The sequence below is a fragment of the Suillus paluster genome, assembly GCF_016628075.1.
Source record: "Suillus paluster strain FC165 chromosome Unknown EDB91scaffold_6, whole genome shotgun sequence".
Taxonomy (NCBI): domain Eukaryota; kingdom Fungi; phylum Basidiomycota; class Agaricomycetes; order Boletales; family Suillaceae; genus Suillus; species Suillus paluster.
This window is the reverse complement of record NW_024537566.1, coordinates 70,765-86,332: the sequence shown is the minus strand read 5'-3', so window position 1 is coordinate 86,332 and position 15,568 is coordinate 70,765. Positions and strand designations below refer to the sequence as shown.

General features: G+C 50.3%; 3 protein-coding genes across 3 annotated transcripts; all 3 read left to right on the top strand.

The window, feature by feature from the left end:
* Positions 1-150: 150 nt before the first annotated feature.
* Positions 151-3,187, top strand: EDB91DRAFT_1344052 (uncharacterized protein). Its single transcript, XM_041325798.1, has 11 exons — positions 151-246; positions 393-510; positions 562-849; positions 908-1,171; positions 1,227-1,396; positions 1,455-1,577; positions 1,629-1,919; positions 1,967-2,083; positions 2,143-2,459; positions 2,515-2,553; positions 2,606-3,187. Exons 3-11 carry the CDS (start codon positions 626-628, stop codon positions 2,975-2,977), a joined length of 1,917 nt encoding a protein of 638 aa, XP_041181652.1. The 5' UTR covers positions 151-246; positions 393-510; positions 562-625; the 3' UTR covers positions 2,978-3,187.
* A 1,057-nt stretch (positions 3,188-4,244) lies between these two features.
* EDB91DRAFT_683733 (uncharacterized protein) lies at positions 4,245-4,921 on the top strand. Its single transcript, XM_041328086.1, has one exon. It carries the CDS (start codon positions 4,444-4,446, stop codon positions 4,813-4,815), a length of 372 nt encoding a protein of 123 aa, XP_041181651.1. The 5' UTR covers positions 4,245-4,443; the 3' UTR covers positions 4,816-4,921.
* A 581-nt stretch (positions 4,922-5,502) lies between these two features.
* EDB91DRAFT_1303212 (uncharacterized protein) lies at positions 5,503-15,300 on the top strand. The gene is made up of 8 exons (XM_041325000.1): positions 5,503-5,984; positions 6,038-9,093; positions 9,148-9,222; positions 9,416-10,984; positions 11,016-11,939; positions 11,994-12,588; positions 12,644-13,903; positions 13,958-15,300. Exons 1-8 carry the CDS (start codon positions 5,687-5,689, stop codon positions 15,184-15,186), a joined length of 9,006 nt encoding a protein of 3,001 aa, XP_041181650.1. The 5' UTR covers positions 5,503-5,686; the 3' UTR covers positions 15,187-15,300.
* Positions 15,301-15,568: the final 268 nt, after the last annotated feature.

Below are 15,568 nucleotides of genomic sequence, written 5' to 3'. Positions count from 1 at the left end.
AAGCCATGAGGCCTGAGGCGTTTAAGAAAAAGGACCGGAGAAGCGATGTAGCAGCCAAGTCGAAGCATAGTGATAGGCAGCTCAAAACACAACGCGGGTTAGTCTAAGGGGAGAATGGGCGGTAGGACAATGATCCCAAAATTGGTGCGTCCTGCCCCAGAGTATGCTATCTTTTTGGCGTCAGAAACAAGGTTCCCAGCTGGCGGTTCATGACTACTCGCCTTGTTGTGAGCAGAAGCACGCTCAAGTAGCTTCCGATAGTCCACAGCAATGAAGTGCGTAGAATTTATCTTCTTCGGGAATTTGAGTTTTGGGGTGAGCAGGTAATTGAAGCACGTAAAATCTACACTGCATTATATTGAATCACACAGAACTTTACGCCAGGTCTGCCTTGAACAAGCACTCTTGGCGCGTCTCATGAAAGATTAGAACAGCCTTCTGATGCGGTTACATACGCGTGGCAATCCGCGATTAGTCTCAACTCACTGCAGAAAGGTCTTCCGTTTTTAATGCAAGCTTCCTGGGGTCGGGACATTCAATTGCGTTCATCCCGCGGACAAGGGACATCTTCAATACCTGCTTCCCCCCCTCTATTTTTCGTGTACAGAGAGGCGCATCGAGGATTATGCGCCACTGTGCAGTTCAGAATATTTTCAACGGGAGGCTGGCATGTTGTGTTTTCCTCCAAGTTGTTATCTTCACTTTTGCTTTGTGGTTTGCGATCCATGTTCATATCAGAGGTCACGTCAACCTGCCCAGTAGAGCTGCAAGAGCTGTGATTGATAACCCACGCATAACAAGCTACGTGGTAACACTTGTTGCGACAGGTATTTCTTTCCTGAATACACTGTGCGTTCTCCTGTCGTCACAATTTGAACGTGCTAAGGATTCACCCATTGCTTTACAGTCTCCTCGGTCTTGTACTTCAAGTAGCTTTGAGAGCACGAATGAGTGACACTCTGTCTTTGCAAGCTTTGCGAGGAAGCCTTTCATTTGTAACAGGACAAATCCTCCTCGGTGTACGTGGACTCAAGATCTCCTGGGCCTGGATAAAATCCCTGGTATGCATGCGTGGTGGAAGAAAGCATATCGCACCCAGCGACAGGGAGTACTGGACGTGGCTGGCATACACATCGCTGTACGCCGTGTTATGCGGATCACTCACGTCGAGGTAACTAATGATTCATCTTCATATACTTTTCATTACTAATGCGCAATCTTGGTAGTTGGTCTAGTTTTTTGACCCCGACACCTATGAACCTCCAGTTTCATTTTACGGGCACACAGGCGGATTACTCCGCTGCCGCCGCCCAACTCCAAGCTATCTGGCAAGGGAGTCTTACTCAGTATCCTAGTGAAAGTTCCCCCCTCGTTACCAACATGGATGCAGCAAGAGGTGGTACCTCTCTTCACTCGGCGGTCACATTTAAACTAAACGACATTTATACCGGCAGTGCAAAACTGGGGCCTTGCGGATGTAACTCTGTATCTTCAAGCCGGAAATGCGGCAGCCACGACTGAACTAGGTTCACCGTACTACATGCCCTTTATGGGTGCACTGTACAATGGTTCAACAGGTATGGTAATCGTCATGTATGCCTAAGGTCACCATGTGACATGAGGCTTAGGGGGTATATACACAACTGCCTCGATGATGACGCAACTTGCTGGTCCAAGCATCCCATCCGAGTATACAGGATGGAGTCGAACCTATACGACCGTCCAGCAAGGCCTTAGTGCGGAAGTCCAATGCCGACAACAGGCATTCATCAATGCAACCGATGTCAACCCATCTGCGGGTTTGTATTGGAGTGAATCACCGGGAAGTTCGATCACTGCGCCAAATCTGACCGTCCCAGCAGACTATAATATACTGAGGGGGTTGCTGATTACAGATTGTTCAAATTATTCGGTAGCTTGTGAGTGGACTCACTGCAAATGGAATCCGTCACCGACTCTCTATCAGATACTAGTGATATCCTGGCAATGGTTAATACATCCGGTTACCCCCTGGGCGACGGTGTTTTGGTAGGCTCGGTCTGCCAATACCAGGACTTCGAGAAGGCATCAAACCAGTCTTTCCGTGAGTTGATCGTGGTTCTGGACCCTGTGATAAACAGTCCTGACCCGAAGTTTGAGCAGTTGTTCTTTTGCAAGGCTTTGCCCCTTCGTACTCCTTCATCACACCCACCATTTGTCAAGTTTCCCCTCGCATAACAACCGTCAATGTCGAATTTGATGGAATTACCGTGAACATCAACGATACCACGAATTCTGAGCCGTTAGACCCAGCAGGGCATCAAGCTGCTTATATAGACCAGATTTCAAATCTCATCTGGTATATGATATTTGATACGCAGGGTCTTTCTGGAAATTCCATGGCAGCTGGTATTCAATTTATCGGTTATGCCTATGATGATTCTCTTACAATGAACAGTAGTATGTTAAACTTCGCGTTGGTGAGTGTTTCAGGCATACATCGGTATAAGAACTGTCGTCGCTGACACGAAGTAGGAAAATTACCTGAGAGGGGCTATTGAATTCCTCGCAACGGCAAGTTGCCACTGTTTTCATCTAGCACTTGACTGATGTTCTTGATTTATAGGTGTGGCAAGTGGAGCTCCAGCCGATGAGCAACACCTCCATGGCCGAGTACACTGGTGTAACTCATGTGGGGTCAATGGGATATGAATACAGTGGATCAACCTCTCTTTTCCTCCTCGTGCCTCTGGCCGTCGTGGTGATCATCACCTGCGCTGCTGCGCTCTACACTCCTGTGGAAGACTCGAAGAAGCCTGGAGATGTGTTTCTCCAAGTTATGAGGACACCAGTATCAACGGACGGCACGCTACGCAGCTTCGGAGACTTGGAGGACTTTGACCCTACCAATATCATCCACCTCATGACGCTTGCTTCGAGGACTGGGCTGGAAACCGAAGCAGGGAAGAATGAAGTACTTCAAATTCAGATCAATTGAGTTGCATGTTCAGGTACCGAACAGATACGTATGGTGGCAGTCACTTCCTGCAGATGCTGTTCGACCATGTTTATGATCCCAGCCTTCTTTTTACCCGTCAGTTTACTCTTCGTTATGAATCTATCCTTTGCTCGTAGGAGTTTGTAGGGTCCGCGACCCGTGAATCATTTGTATAGTAGTATCCGATTCTATGGTAGTTTTGATTATCCGTGGCCCGATTTCAACAGATTGAATATCATATATCATGTCGACCAAAGGAACTGTCTCTCATCTTAACCACCGCTTTCAATGCCTTCTGCAGGTCTCCCTCCGTCGGAGCCTCCTCTCCAACCCACTCAGTCATCCACCTCACCAGCCGCCCATACTCACTCTCCCCTTTATTTCGCCGTTCCGCCCACTCCTCATACAACGAACCACGCAAGGACACCTCGGCCCAGAACACGAACACAATGGGCAATGTCTTCTGCGAGGGCTTTATCTGCAGTGTACGCATCCACGCGAGAGCAAGCGAAATTTCTGGCGTGCACGCGGAGAGCGAGAAGCTGGATGTAGGCTGCGAAGGTCAGATCGGTGGGCACGATGGATGGATAGGGATAGTATAGCTTCTTTTCAGGAGAATGGGCATCCGCAGTAATTTATTTTGGTTATCCATCACGGTCCTTGCGTGCGGAGAACGGCATTGTGATGCTTTTGGCTAGTTCCACGAGCGGGTAAAGAGGGGCAGCCCCGGCATCCTTGGAGTGCACGACGGAGGCGGGCGCCTTACTTGTAGGAGCTGCTTCCGATTTCCATACATCACATCGCGGAAAATGCCCCGAGCTACATCAACCGCACGGCGACCCCTCCAGATCCTAACAACAGATGGTGGATGCACAGACTGAAGCATTTCCATGCTTGAGTCGATAGGGGCTGCTGGAGTCTACTGTAGGCGCGCGAAATAGGTGCGCGGATGTTCCCCGCACGGACTCATTATCAATTTTGGCCGCGAAGACAGTAGCTTTGAGGAGTATGTGCAATGTGGCTTCGTTTGGAAGTACGGAATAGAGCTGTTCAAGGTTGTCCCACATTGGGTCTGACTAGGGGAGACTACATACAACACGCTATCAAAAGGTGAGACCTTTGCAATGGTCCTTGCACACTGCTGGCCAAGGATGATAGTGTCAGATATGCTGGTGTCGCAGGTCGGGGACCATTAGATTGTGATTGGCGCTTGAGAGAATTGCGGCTAGGTAGCGGGCGCGGGGGGAACAGTTGCACTAGTCGTCGATGATGGGAGGTTGTTCGGAATCGGAAGGTGGAATTCGCACGCTACTTCGCTGTGACCTGCCGCTCTCAGGCTTTTGCCAACTTCTGCGGTATTTTTCTATGACGAGCTCGGGCGAATTTGTATCGATAGTAGTATGTCGATCTGCCTCTTTTTTTTGTTGAGAACTTGCTTGGGACTTGCAGGATGAACATTGAAATGTATGATTGCCGTCTGCGCGGGAAACACGATCTGGGAGGTGTCGGTCAGCAAGGATGCCGAGAGAGCATGTATTTCACTTGTCTCCCCCATTGAGGCTAAAATGATTGCTAGTTCCATTGAGGTGAGCTCAAGTCGCATCGCGTCCACTGCAGCAATTCACCTCTTGAGTTTCGTCAGATCCATCCCCGCGAAATCCATCTCTGTTGCTATCGTGCGCTATCGTACAAAATTAACAGTTCCTCGGAAAGGTGTTTGCACTAGTTATCTGTCAGGTCTTAAACCAGGTCCGCATGGCGTGATAGCGCAGTTCCTGAACATGAAATCACATCTTATCCCGGAGATACCCTTCGCGTTGGTCTCAGAAAGGGCTTAATTTCATTCCCCTCCTATGGATCCAAGCATGCCAATCCTGTACGTTGGTTCAGAAGCAGGCATTGCGCCTATGCGTGCTGTCATACGGTATATACGAGGGACACAACAGTATGTATGGCCGTCCTTGTACATCAGCTGATCTTTGATGACACCAGATAGTACCTTCTACTTTGGTTGCCGTTCTGCACACAAGGATCAGCACTATCACTTGGAATGGGAATCTTGTGCGGAAAAGCAAAATATCCGCTACCGCGTTTGCGTGTTCTCGTGACGGACCAGTACAGGATATTTGGACAATGTTGGGCCAGCAACGAGGCATCCTTATCACCTCAGGGTGAGTCTAGACCAAACTTGAATGTGGCGCGTGATGAATCCCAAGTTCCGATGATATTTCTTCGAACAAAATGCCTACTGCGATTCGTGAGGCCGTGCGGGGTGCAGTGGAAAGGTTCGGAAGAAGGCCGGGTGCCGAGGCTGTGGAGGATGTTTCTGCGGTGGAGAGGGTGGAAGGTTGATTGAGTAGTGTTGGAGCTGGGAATATTCGAAGTTGGTGAGCGCCGAATCGTGAACGAAGTCGATGCACATTGATAAGCAGAGTCTACAAGTGGTGTACCTTCCGTCAGCTCGTTTATTTGAAATCTGAATCAATGCCCATGTACAGCCTCGACGATCATCAGCCCTCAAATCTCACGTGAAAGTTCTGCGGCTAGTTACTAAGTGACAATACGTAAGTGTTATTGATACGGATTGCTAGCGACCATCCTTTGTGGGTCCACAAAGGATCTTGGTTTGTCCTGCCGAGCGCTTAGGGGTTCTTTATTAGAGTCGCCGCCAGCGGCCATTGCACTCTTCTCTCATCTTAATACGGTATCATGCCCCAACATTCAAAGCCTCTTTCAACAGACCAGTCCGGTCTGGAATATATCATCAATCATGTATTTTCACCCCTCAAATTACCACAAGGCAGTGACCATTCCCTCAAGAACGACCTAGCCTTATCTCAAGCGGTAGTGGAAGCTGCTCTTGCCTTCAGCGACCAGCTGCCGTCCGATAAGCAGCTGCTTTGGATGAGCAGCTTGAAGATGCTCCAGAATCTGAGCGATTCAATCAGATTTAGCGCGATGTCTGCGAAGGAAGTCGAATCTCAGATCAGTGCTATGGACACCAAAGGTCCGTTTTTTCCAACCCATTATGTGTTTTCCGTGCTGAGTATCACCCCGTAGATGTCCTTGTATATATGATTCGTGCACAAAATGCTGCGGTGGTCATGAGAAAACTCGAATCTGAGACAATATTTGAATCATTCGAGATCTCTCCTGACGCCAGCGCGGTGATGGGCGCAAAGGGAAAGCTCATATGTTCGTATCCTGGACCTGCTATCACGGTCCCAGACACGATTGTTGACGATGCTGCTTTTCGCGCCGAGCTGGCAAATTTTCTCGCCCGCATGGATCAAGATGTCCTTGATGCGGCAGCCACGCGGACAAAAGCCAAATCCACTGTTCTCGAAGAGAGGGACACAACTCATCCTCGACACATCACAAAACTCCTGACCAGCATACTGCGTGGCCTGGGGAGCATTGCTGATGTTTCTCGCATCCGCAAGCGCATCGGAGATGATGTGCTGTGGGATAGCGCAAATTTGCCGTGGAGACGGTCTCCACTTTGGCTTGTCATTCGCGTTGCTTTGCAGACGACTCTAGAGCGCAGTGCTCTCGGGCGAACCACGTATAAATCATTCATGCTATTCTTCATGGCGAGGCTGACGACCCATGCCCTCGACCATGACTTGTCGAACAACATTCTGCACTTCATGTCGGCAAAGATTGCGCGCCGTCTTTTCAAGCTTGGGCCCTCTGCTCCTCCGGAGTTATCACAGATGGTCAATAGGGTCACCAGTGACGTTAGGAGTCTTCTAGAAGAAAGGTGGGGATCTATTCAAGACACGCAGCGGGCGTCACCTCGTTGGGCTCCTGAGACCCTCCGAGTCTTGCAAGATACGCATCTTTCCTTGAACACGAGCCGAGGGTACATACGCCAAGCTTTACAAAACCAGACTTCGTCCCCCCAAACAGCCTCATTCAAACCTAGCCACCGCATGCGTGGAGAAATCGACCATTTCCTTGACGCTGATGCTAGCTTATTGGTAGCCGCTCATGCTGCGGAACCGTCTTTTACCCTCGCAGACTTCGAGACTGCCGTTAGATCAGGGATTGACGACTGGGTAGCGCGTGTTTCTCCACAGAGCATTGATTCCGCATGTGTTTCGATTGAGGCGTGCGCCTCTGCGTATTCCTCGAGAGCGCTGAACGCTTACAAGGGAAACCCGGAGAATTTGTCAATCATGCTTCTCACTCTTTCCGAGCTCTGGGTAGCCATGGATAAGATCGTCGTTCGACAAATCCCACTCCTCGCAGAATATTCCCCCGAAATCCCATCAACCCTTTGGGAGAGTCTACTGGTCCCCAAATCACCAGACCTTGATCGTTTACGGCAGTTACATGCCTACTTGAATGCCCGTCATTGTCAGGCTTCCATCCGCCTGTCGGTGTTCTCATCTACCGCCGATAACAAGTCATTCGCAGTGCGATATTTTTACCAGTCTTCAAAGCTCCAGAATTTGAAGCTGACCATCGAGGCGGATGCTCGGAAAGAGCGGGAGAAGAAGTTGATTGACCTTAGGACCCTCAATATGAGGTACGCTGGCCTAAACGAGCGTGCAACAAGTTTATCGCACGAATACGCCGTCAACTCCCGTGGCACAGAGTACCATAAACAACAGAGCTGTGAAAAGTGTCGCCTGGAAAAGCAGATGCAATCGATGACCATCACAGCTCACGAGTGGCCGCTACCATCGCGCGAAAAAGAGGCAATCGCGGTCGTGTTTGAGCTGGTATGCCCCATCGCCTTCGACATGTGGAGGTGTATGACATTCCATGTCCTCATCGACGTCTGCACTCCGGAGAATATTTCGCCCACTTGTCCCTCCATGACACTGCCGAAATATGGCGCCTTGAAGCCTTACCGCAAGTGCCACCCAAGGCAGAGGCTGACTTTGGCGTCAGATGCCAAACCTTTCAGCAAATCCCATTACAACCGCATTCATATTCCCACGGTGAACACCAGTGTCTGTGTAAACAATGGACTCGTATTTCGGCCCTTTGATACAGTCAAAAATGCCTGGGCCGCCAAGGTAGTACTGTCGCCGTCCAATTCCAGCAAGTTATGCACTTTCATTCTTCCCAAGGGTCCATATGATCGTTTGCAGCGGTACCTTGCGGAGACGTCTCATGCGTCAAACGACGTCATAGCAAACCAGGCTGATTGTCACAAGGACATGACCATTCACGAATTCATCGCATTCGGAGCCTTGCGGAGTGGACCGCGATTGCAATGGATGAACGTGCTCCGCGAGCTTCGTGCAAGGACACTCAATTTTCGACGCGAGGAAGTCCATCTGCTACTAGCCCAAGCCATTTCACAGGTTGGCCCAATGTCGTCTGACGAGGGCCTTCTATGGCACGAGGAGCTGAACAACGTGCCTTTCCTCAGTACACTACTTGGAGAGCTGGAGTCATTGATGGCAAGCGTCGAAGAAAATTGGTTGGAAGGTGTCACGATAAGCACTATCATCATGCTCGTGTGCCGTATCTTGTCCTCGACTGATGCAGAGAGTATAAGAAGTCATGGATATTCGCTGCTTCAAAGGATTCGAACTGCAACCTTTACCTTGCTGACGCAGCTATCGAAGAAAATGCAAGCGAGCAACGACGTGACGGTCAGTCAGGAGTTACAAGGACGTGTTCGTGACATGGCAGTCACCTGTCGAAGCACGTTTGATGTTGACGGAGATGCATCGCTGCTCCTGACCTCCAACGATATCAAGGTGTTCGCATACTGTGGCGTCATGATTTATGACAACACTCCGAGCCGACTGGACACACTTCCCCAACATTCCAAGCTCCTGCTAGAGCGAGACAAGAGATGCTGTCACGCATTAGAAGCCGCTGTTCGCCAATATACAGAGCTTCACAGGGAGGGCCTCGATTGTGCGATTGCGGAGATCTGGGACAGTTACAGACAAGGGACTCCTTGGAAGGCACTGCCGGCTCCAAATTCTCGTTGGCTTGTGTCGCAGACCGCACCATCATGCTCTCAATTACCGCAAGTTGTGCACTTCAATCTGGTCAATGGGTGCTTGCTCGTCAACGGAAAACAGCTGGGTCGGCTTCCGTCAGAGATAGTGCAACATCCCACCTACCAATCAATATTCGGTGATGTCAGTCTTTTACAAGTCGCGACTCTGTTCCCACACGCTGACTTTCATTTACAGCGAGTCCTTGACATCGTTCCGGCTGATATTCCTGGAATGGATTATGCGACACGGGGGAATCTTTGTGATCATCAGGTTAGTCGCTCGTCGTCATATCATCGCTCAGCAGATAACATAATGCCGTACCGAAGGTGTCTTTTGCTTTACGCACCTCAAATGATCTCATTATCCGTGCAAGATCGTGCAAAGCATACCGACCGAGACTCGCCTGTCCTTCAACTCATCCCGAGCCAAAAATTTGTCGGTGACCTACCAACAACCTTGATAGAAGGCTGTACTCATTGGCTCAACTTGTCCACGAGAAAAATCGAGATTCGGCCAGCAGAAAACGCATGGAAGTCTTGTTCTGATAACTGGGTCCTTGCAATTCACTGTTTCGGGCCCCTCGACACTGCAGAAGGCTGGCGGTGCCACTCTTGTCGACATACGTAGCCAAACGTGGGACATGATCTCCAAGAGGATGTGTCCTCTGGAGGGTACCCGCTACATCATGGTCACATCCGACGAAGCGTCCGGCGGTACTTTTTCCTCGCTGAAGGTTGACTTACCTCGATATGGTCTTGAATTCTTTGTCGACGAGGATGGGGATCTGCAGTCCCGCAACATGCGAAACATGGTCGTCGATGCATTTCAGTCAACTGGAACAATGATAGGATTGATCAACCAGCTCGTCTTGCGTCCGAAGTCACAATTTGCAGATGAGCATCCGCGCACTGTCATCATCCCAGAAGGTCGTATCTCATATTCTCCTGACGGCCATTACATTCGAGTTACCATCACTCCTGAAGGCCCCCGAGTGACATACCACTTGTACAGGGCTGATACAGATCTACGCTGTCTCACTGGGAATGTGGGTCTGACGAGCAAGCTCTATCAGGCGCTCCTTCACGCTGTTACCAGCGGCTGTCTCCCTGATCCGCTGACGGGTCGAACGGGAACAGAAGAGGCGTTGCATCTCCTGCATTCTCCAGCTTGCCGGTCTTTCATGAAGCTTCGTTCTCATGATACTGATCTTTTGCGTGAGATCAGTTTGCTGTCCACTAGGCGCATCTGGTATCCTATTCATCTCCGAAAGATGCAGACAGTTTCGTGGTCATCCCTTGCGCCCATTGCACAGCACCATGATTTTCATCTAGTCGCAAAATCTATCATGGACTACGGCAAGCGGCTTTCAAGTTTCTCAGAAACATCTCCAAACCATCATCTTAACTTTAGTCTCCCATCATCTACCGATCACCTCCTTGAGCGCGCATCCATTCGTGCCTCGGCAGTCTATCCCAACCAGTTCTCTCTGCCACTTCCGCATGGTAACACAGATGTCATCTATACTTCGTGCAATGTCCCTGATAAACATGCGGAAGAGAGGGCATTCAACACAGCCTTCATGGTACACCAGTGGCCAAGCAGACTTCCGGTGCAACGAAATTTACTCAGTTTGTTGACTCAGTGGAAAAAGGTCCAGGGCATTTGCGAACCCCTCAGCTTACGGTACTCCAAAGACTGGCTTCAACCGACTTATCCTGACATCTTCCTTTCTGCGTACGACCGCTTTCGTGGTGCTACGAAGAAAGACATGTTTAAGCTGGTTTTCACCCTGGCTTCAGTATCATACGGCTCGCCGGACACTCACGCGCTCGTCCCGACATTCCTAGCCTTTGTCACAGTTCCAGAAATTCGCAGCCTACATGGCCCACCGGATTTTACCTCTTATGATCTCTCTGATGGCTACATGCCCTCCGATGCGACACTGGGCAATCTCATCAGTTCGTGTATGAAGGATTATGAAAACAGTCTGGAGAGATCCCTAGCTGCAATACCCGGGGAAAGTAAAAAGGCTGTAGGAAGGCGTCGTTACTCAGCTTTCGAAGAAACCTGTCGCTCTGAGAAGCAAGTCATCCTCAGAACAGTTTGTGCCGTCCGGTCGTGCCAAGATTCCTCCGACGCTCAATACGCTGCAAGCAACCTGCTTCAATCTCAAAGAACTGTCGAAGAAACTTCGCCCGGTATTCCGCAGCTGTTGGGCAAACCGTTGTTTGAAGGAACACTTGGACGTCCTGCAAGGGACTCTCAACCGGTTCTACGCTCCCAATCCTCCATCAAAGCTACCGTTGCGATATGACCCTGATTCCAATCCTGATGATATTGCATCACCAACCTCGTCTGTCGATGCTCAGTACCTTTTCGATAGGAACCTTCCGCCCGTTATACATACGTTTGGCTCTTCCCACGTTTTGCCCAGTACCAATCGGAGAGATGTGGTGTCTCCAGACCCCGGAGTCTCATCAAGGTTGCAAAAGCTGATCAACGACTTTCGCGACCGAGGGAGCAATAAGTTCCACCACAACTACGCTAATGATCTGGAGCGGAGCAGGTCAATTTTCTGTGAGGAGAAGCTGGTTGCCCCGCCAGATCCTACGGCGTACACTACGGAGATACTGCTCGAGCACCATTCTCTGCATAGCCGGCAATTTCAAGATTCGCTCGCAAGTGTTGTAGACGCCCTCTCCCCTGATTCTGCTGCTGAGAACGCATTATACAATGCTGGGTTGTGGCCCCGAATTACACCGAACTTCCTCTTCACCCGCATGGCATCTGTATCAGGAAATTGTATGGGGAAAGCATGGCGTACGGCTCTCGTCCACCTGTCGCAAATGCTTCTGCAATTGCAGCGCTCGCGAAGGCTGTTCGTCTTTGCCGCAAAGAAAAACTGGGTCGAGTTCTTCAAGGAATTGGAGAATGAAGGATGCGAGGGATTTAATCCCGAGCTGTACCCTGATTGGCTTTTAATACAGGTACGTGTAAAACGAAATCACTCGTCAATGGTTTTTAATCATGAACGACATCAGATCGAAAGTCAGTTCTTGGCACGGCCAGTCCAGGTGAAGGTTGCGCTGGAGATGATGTCGCCAAGCACAGGAGGAAATACCTCTCTCCAGCTGAACATGGGTGAAGGAAAATCCTACGTGATTGTTCCCCTCGCAGCCGCCGCACTTTCTGATGCTCACAAACTGGTGCGAGTAATCGTGCTGAAGTCCTTGTCAGCTCAGATGTTCCAGCTTCTGGTTGAACGTCTAAGCGGCCTTGCGCAAAGGCGCATTTTCTATATTCCATTCTCCAGAGCGCTCTCTATCGACTCCCCGAAAGTGCAAATGTATCGTGATCTCATGCAAGAATGCATTGACACCAGAGGTATTTTGGTCGTACAACCGGACCATATTCTGTCGTTCGAGTTGATGGCCGTCGACCGTCAGCTATCACCTCGGAATGAAGCTGCTAGAGAGATGCTGCAGGTTCAGCTGTGGCTCGACAGTCATACACGCGATATCCTGGACGAAAGCGATGAAATTCTGCATGTCCGCTACCAGCTGGTGTACACTGTCGGTCTCCAAAGGTCGCTTCAAGGTCATCCCGAAAGGTGGACGACTACACAACAAGTGCTGAGTCTTGTCGCAAAGCACGCTGCTCGGCTCATGAGCGAACCTTCCCTCTCACTCAGATATATCCATTCGCAAGCATGGAGCATTCCCCTTCATTCGCATTCTGCACCCGACAGCAGGTGAAAAGTTGGTCCAATGGATTGCAGAGGATGTCACAAGTGGTGCACTTGAAAACTTCGGCTTTGACCAAGCATCTCTCCAAGTGAAACAAGCTGTCCGCAAGTTCATCGCGACCGAGAAGATATCCAATGACTGTATCAGTGTAGTGGAGGATTGCTATAGACACACCACAGTCTGGCCCGGGCTTCTGGTCTTGCGTGGATTGCTGGCATATGGTATTCTGGTGCACGCCATGAAAGAACGTCGCTGGCGCGTGGACTATGGCCTTGCCCCCAAGCGAACGATGTTGGCCGTTCCGTTCCGTGCTAAAGACATGCCCTCGCTGCGCGCAGAGTTTGGCCATCCAGATGTCGCTGTCATCCTCACCTGCATATCGTACTATTATGCGGGTCTTACTCACGAGCAGTTGATGTTATGTTTCGAACTTCTGCTGAAGCAGGATAATCCCGACCTCGAGTATGAATCCTGGGTGCTCGGACTTCAGTCCGTCCCAGAAAGTCTGCGGCACCTTAGCGGTATCAATACAGAATCCGCGGAGCAGCTCCATGACCTCCAGAAACTGTTCGCATCCAACAAGGCAGTCATAGATTTCTACCTGTCTCGCGTAGTTTTCCCCAAGGAAGCCAAGGGATTCCCAAGTAAGCTCACCTGCTCCGGGTGGGATCTCGCTCAAGAGAAGTCACATCTCACAACCGGCTTTTCTGGTACGAACGATAATCGCTATCTGCTACCAAGCTCAATGGTGCAGCATGACCTCGATTACCAACGCAGCACGAACGCCCGGGTTCTAGCATTTCTTCTTCGCCCGGAAAATAATTGCTACAGATGCATACCGCCCGGCCAAAACGTGAAACATTTCATCGATGCTCTAGTCGCACAAACTCCCGAGGTCTGCGTCCTCCTAGACGTAGGTGCGCAGATGCTGGAACTGAAGAATCAGGAGCTGGCCGAAGCATGGCTTCAAGCTAAGCGCAACGCCCAAGCTGCAGTCTTTGTGGATGACGACGATGAACTTGTCGTCGTCAGTCGGAATGGGACAGTCGAGCCCCTTGTGTCGTCCCCCTTCGCCCAGCAACTTGACCAGTGCGTCGTATATCTAGACGACGCCCATACTAGAGGGACAGATGTCAAACTACCTTCCGGTTTTCGAGCTGCTGTCACGCTTGGCCCAAAAGTCACGAAAGACCGCCTGACGCAAGGTTCGTGATTCCAGAATTCATGCATATCATATTTGGTAACAACCAATAACACAGGATGTATGCGAATGCGGAAGCTGGGCAATGGGCACTCAGCAATGTTCTTCGCTCCGACTGAAGTTGACCGGAGCATTCGTTCGGCGACTCAGAAAGCTGATACCGACACTGTCGACGTGGCAGATATCCTGCACTGGGCGATGCTTGAAACCTGTCTTGATATTCAGATGCGTGCGTCCCACTGGATCCAACAGGGATCGGATTTCAATGCACGGTATTCCGCATGGGCTCAATTCTCACGTACCCCTACTTTGATCTCCACCCTGAAGGCCGCCTGGTTGCAGCCAGAGGAGCGTTCGTTAGAGGATATGTATGCACCAAGTAGCTCCCCACAACCATTCAAGTTTTCCGATCTAAGCATTCAAAGGAAGTGCGAGGAACTCGGAGTCCTGTCGGGATCGGCAAGAAGCATGGACGAGGAACAAGAAAGGGAGGTGATTCACGAGGTAGAGAGAGAGCGTCGGGTGGAACGACCGCCTAGAGTCAAACCTGCAGCTCATGTGCTGCATGCAGACGTCCGTCGATTCGTCGAGACCGGCCGAATTCCCGTCGGGTCTTCTGCTTTCATTCAAGCGCTGTCCAGCCTTATTGGCACTACTGCTGTATTTCATGAGCGCAATCAGTGGGCACAAAATGTTTTAGTCACCCAAGACTTCGCTCGTACGACTCTCTATGCTCAAAAGGCGGATGATTATCTGCGGCCCGTCAATTGGATTATATTCAGTGGCGCTGGACGCTCCCCAGTGCTGGTGGTTGTGAGCCCCAACGAAGCGAACACACTGCTACCTGACATCCGTAGAAGCAATGCAGTCCACCTTTGCATCTACACTCCTCGCACCACAAAAACGATGCAGGCATGCGATGACCTTCGCCTCTACTGCGTTCCTTCGACACCACGGTCGACATCGTCGGAACCGCTGGTTTGCCAGCTCAACCTTTTTGCGGGTCAACTCTATTTCTCCAATTACGAGATGTATCTCCGCACTTGCAACTTCTTAGGACTCAATGCACCGGATTTAGGGGACGAGGACTTGATCGCTGACAGTGACGGGTTCATCAGGGAGGAGAATCGCCCTGCTGCGAGATCATTGTGCTCATTCAAGCGGTCCCAGCTTCTTCCACTGAAGGAGTTGTTCGGGATGAGAAGGAAAGGCATGGGGTATCTGCCAACTCACCTCGGAAAGATGCTCAACGGCCGCATTCTGACTGAGGATGATTTCCTCGGCTGAGTACCAGGTCTATTTCGCGTGAGTTTCAACACTTCTCTGCCAAAGACCTGACTGACTGTAGTGTTAGTCGACAGCGACTGTATTCTGTATCGACACTGACCTTGACCTAATATTAGTATCTGCGATGTTCTCCGTGAATGTATTTATAATTGAATCTGAAACCCTTTAGCACTTGTTGCTTGGCTACCCTGTCAATCGAAACACTTGAGATTTAACCCCGCGATTGGTTAAAAGACAGATATCTCTGATTCATTAGTGGTCGTACAGTTCTTCGATTCACACATGATACGGTGCGCGGTGCCAGCAACTCGTACCCTTGTAAATGTCGAGCGCGATTCCCAGGGCCATGTCTGAAGCTTAAGGCGCGGCAGGTATTTGTGTA

Coding starts and splice junctions, on each gene's coding strand:
- EDB91DRAFT_1344052 (XM_041325798.1), top strand. CDS start 626: ATGCGCCACTGTGCAGTTCAGAATATTTTCAACGGGAGGCTGGCATGT. Junction 1,397..1,454: donor CAACATGGATGCAGCAAGAG/GTGGTACCTCTC, acceptor TTATACCGGCAG/TGCAAAACTGGGGCCTTGCG. Junction 1,920..1,966: donor TTCAAATTATTCGGTAGCTT/GTGAGTGGACTC, acceptor ACTCTCTATCAG/ATACTAGTGATATCCTGGCA.
- EDB91DRAFT_683733 (XM_041328086.1), top strand. CDS start 4,444: ATGATTGCCGTCTGCGCGGGAAACACGATCTGGGAGGTGTCGGTCAGC.
- EDB91DRAFT_1303212 (XM_041325000.1), top strand. CDS start 5,687: ATGCCCCAACATTCAAAGCCTCTTTCAACAGACCAGTCCGGTCTGGAA. Junction 5,985..6,037: donor CAGTGCTATGGACACCAAAG/GTCCGTTTTTTC, acceptor ATCACCCCGTAG/ATGTCCTTGTATATATGATT. Junction 9,094..9,147: donor ACCAATCAATATTCGGTGAT/GTCAGTCTTTTA, acceptor TTTCATTTACAG/CGAGTCCTTGACATCGTTCC.